The sequence below is a fragment of the Agrilus planipennis genome, unplaced genomic scaffold (genome assembly GCF_000699045.2).
Source record: "Agrilus planipennis isolate EAB-ADULT unplaced genomic scaffold, Apla_2.0 scaffold44, whole genome shotgun sequence".
NCBI classification, from domain to species: Eukaryota; Metazoa; Arthropoda; class Insecta; order Coleoptera; family Buprestidae; genus Agrilus; species Agrilus planipennis.
Window position 1 is genome coordinate 1,370,213 of NW_020438939.1, and position 3,564 is coordinate 1,373,776.

The 3,564-nt window shown below is 32.5% G+C and overlaps 1 protein-coding gene across 1 annotated transcript in view; it reads left to right on the plus strand.

Annotated features, from left to right (window-relative positions):
• The first annotated feature begins 2,750 nt into the window (after positions 1–2,750).
• The window catches only part of LOC108733502 (facilitated trehalose transporter Tret1-like), a 9,765-nt gene continuing 8,951 nt past the window's right edge, over positions 2,751–3,564 (plus strand). The window contains exon 1 of the mRNA XM_018464676.1: positions 2,751–2,906. Within this exon, the coding sequence (XP_018320178.1) occupies positions 2,855–2,906 (52 nt within the window). The 5' untranslated portion in view covers positions 2,751–2,854. The remainder of the gene's footprint in view (positions 2,907–3,564) is intronic.

Below are 3,564 nucleotides of genomic sequence, written 5' to 3' on the forward strand. Positions count from 1 at the left end.
TTTTTTTTACGTAATGTTAATGAATTTTTTTTAATTATCTAAATATGTACTTGTAATTTTGGTGATTTAATTTTACTAATTACTTTTTATTTAATTAAACTGTTATACATTTGGAAACTGGTAGGAACCCAATAATTATAAAGAAGCTAAGTTTAATAAGTACAATTTATGATGATTAAAACTTTACCATTTGATCTCATTTATCGGTCTAATTTGTATTAAAGTAAATATTTGAAAATAGCATCGTGTTTTATTATAAATTTCAGAATTTCTCGAGCTACCAGAGAAATCCTGGTCGAGAATTCTCATGCCTCAGAAACCCTATTTACAATACACTTTGATGTTCTAAGTAAAAGAGTAATTTGGGTGGTATCTCAACAGCGAGCGTTATGGTCCGTCTTAGGTAAAATTATTGTTTGAGAGAAATTTTTTATTCAAATTGTACTTAAGACGTATTTAAAATACGTACAGGTAAATTCCAACAACGAGATTATGAAATGTAAATGACAATAAAAACAAGAAACTAATTATTAAGTGTATGTTTGGAGCGCGGCGTTGTACGGGTGCGAAACATGGACAGTGGGCGCGGCGGAAAAGAAAAGGTTAGAAGTCTTCGAAATGTGGTGTTATAGGCGAATGATGAGGATAACGAGGATAGAAAAGATTAGAAATGAAGAGGTATTAGAAAGAATAGGAGAACAGAGGACTCTATGGAAGACAATAAAAAATAGGCGAGATAGGTTGCTAGGACACCTTCTTAGGCATGAAGGTCTAGTCAGAGACATATTAGAGGCAGAAATAGGAGTTAGGAGGTGCAGAGGTAGACCTATCTTAGATGTGGGCTGTTCTAGTTTTAGGGAAATGCGAAGTTTAGCTCAGGATAGGAAAGAGTGGAGGTACGTGTCCAACCAGTCTTAGGACTGATGACCCTATGATGATGATAATGATGATTTGTATATCTAGGTATGCATTGTTTTCTACAAATGTATCTACAGGTAAATTTCACTAATGATTTTCTGTGAAGGTAAATAATAGTAACATGATCTAATTCTCACTGAGTGGCATGATCTAACGGTTTAGACAATTGCTTAGCATTCGGGAGGACGCCGGTCCGTATAGCTTGGGCCAAGTTTTTCTGAGGTTTCCTAGGATCACTTAGGCAAATTCTGGGACAGTAATATTCCATAGATAATCTTTCACTCTCTTCTGTCTTCATTTGGTCCGTTTCATTTTTCTCACTTCAACCACCACCACCCACCCATTCCCATGATTCCTGAAAGGAGGCTGAAAAGGGCCTTTCGCTCTACATTCCGGCCTAGTCCGAAAGGACAGCCCGCCCACGTGTATTACTGGCTAGTGGGAATGAAATATCCAAGTTTTTTTTTGTAATTCTCAGAAGTTTCTTGTTAGCTACTGTTCGAAGCTGAGCTTGCCTGGTATCTAATACTCATCTAATGTCATCTGAAAGGTGAAGTAGTTCTTATTCAACTATTAAAAATGTCACTTGGGATACAAACAATGTTCAATAAGCTAAACAAATTCAAATGGAAGGAGTGGGGAGTTTTGATGATGGCGTGGAAGTACGTCAGAATCATTTACCCGACGAAATAAAGGAAATGTCTACAATTTGCGATCTTTCTTTAGAAAAAAGCTAAAATGACGATCAAGATGTATGTATCTATATGTACTTCTTGGTTTATTTAAAAACATTTTTGGAATAAGGACTTGAAATTTGTCAAAAAAGGCTTCCTTGTCAATCAAATTTTATAGGTACCTGCGGTGAGAGTCTCTCAAAAGTTAATTAAGTCATAACCACAATATATGTTTTAGTCAACTCTATATAAATACGAATAAATGCTTTCGGTGCCGATTGTTTTAAAGTATGTAAGATTAATGCGTCTCTGGGAGGTGACAGACAGACAATAGGAAATGTGTAATTAATCAAGAAATATCGATAAAATGAAATCGTATCGGCACTTAATTGATTCAAAGACTTTTTTTAGCAACTATTTGCGAGATTGCTTTTTTTGACGAGCTTTATGTTCACATAGAGGGCGTTTAAGTGATATAAGTTTATAAAACTTTACCAATAGTTTATAATGAAAATTTCCATTTTCTCTTCAAGTAAAATAAGCGATGTTTTTATAATAATGTATTATGTTTCTGAATACATAACTGCAACCTTTCTTTTAAAGAGAAATCAGTAAAATTTACTCATGTTTGTGTCATACAAAGTATTGTAAATACAAAATATGTTACATTTTCCCACCCCTGCATACAACTACCAAGTAAAAGTATCGATATATATACATATTAATAATTCAATTAAGAACCTAAAATATTATGGAGTTGCAGTTGTATGCATCCTAATTTAATTTACCAAAAAAAAATGTATATTTATATTGTTTTAGGGTGTTTTCTCCAGTCTATTAGATAGATAAATAAATGTATTTCATTTAAAAATACGATAAGTACTGATGATTTGAATACCTACCAGCACAATGTTATATAAAAAGTGACTTTTGCTTTTGATTACTAAGGATTTACCAAATGAAAATAAAGGCTCTGATGTACGGTACGTGGAGCGTCAATCCACAAAAAAATTGAATTTGTATATGCAATTATCAAATTCAAAAGTTAAATTAATTTGAATATAATGAAATTGAGTTATTAAACTTTTTTGTTTCATTTCAAATTTTCCTGATATGCTATCTAAAAATTTTTCACAGATGTAATCGTGAAATACTTCAATGGCTCGTTGAATTAACAGACAGAAACAATAAAGACTTAATTTGATTTACATAATTCAATTTGATCAGTTGCCTGTGGGACCGTGTATAGAAAATAAGCGACGATGTTGGAAGGGCTCAAGAACAGAGGATATCTGCTGGCAGCAGTTTTGTCCAGTAAGTAAAACTGATTTGATTTAATGTTAAATAGTATGTGCATATACATAGATATTGAATAAATTTATATTTTTGTTGACATTAGTAATCGTAGTAAAAAAAATAAAAAAAGTGAGATTAGTTTTTTTTACGTAATAGATGACTTTTATTTTTGATTACTAAAATGTTGTACTTATTAAATATGAATAACTTGATTTATTAGAAATTGATTGACAGATTTTTCATGCTTTTCGGTATTTTTTTGTGGTTCCTGATTAGTCAGTAACGGAAAAGAAATACAAAAAACTGTTTAACATAAAGTTACGTATCCTTATAGATTTATAAACTGTTGAAATTTCTTGAAAATCGTGATTTGTTAAAAACTAATGAGATAAGTTTCGTTTATGGTGCTTCAAAGGTATAAACATTGAAATAAATCTTTTTTATCGTCATCTTCATCATAAGGTCGTCAGTTCTAAGACTGGTTGGACACGTACCTCCACTCTTTCCTATCCTGAGCTAAACTTCGCATTTCCCTAAAACTAGAACAGCCCACATCCTTAACTATTTGCGAAGAGTAATTCTAATCTAGGTCTACCTCTACCCCTCCTAACTCCTGTTTCTGCGTCTAATATGTCTCTGACTAGACCTTCATGCCTGAGAAGGGTCCTACCAACCC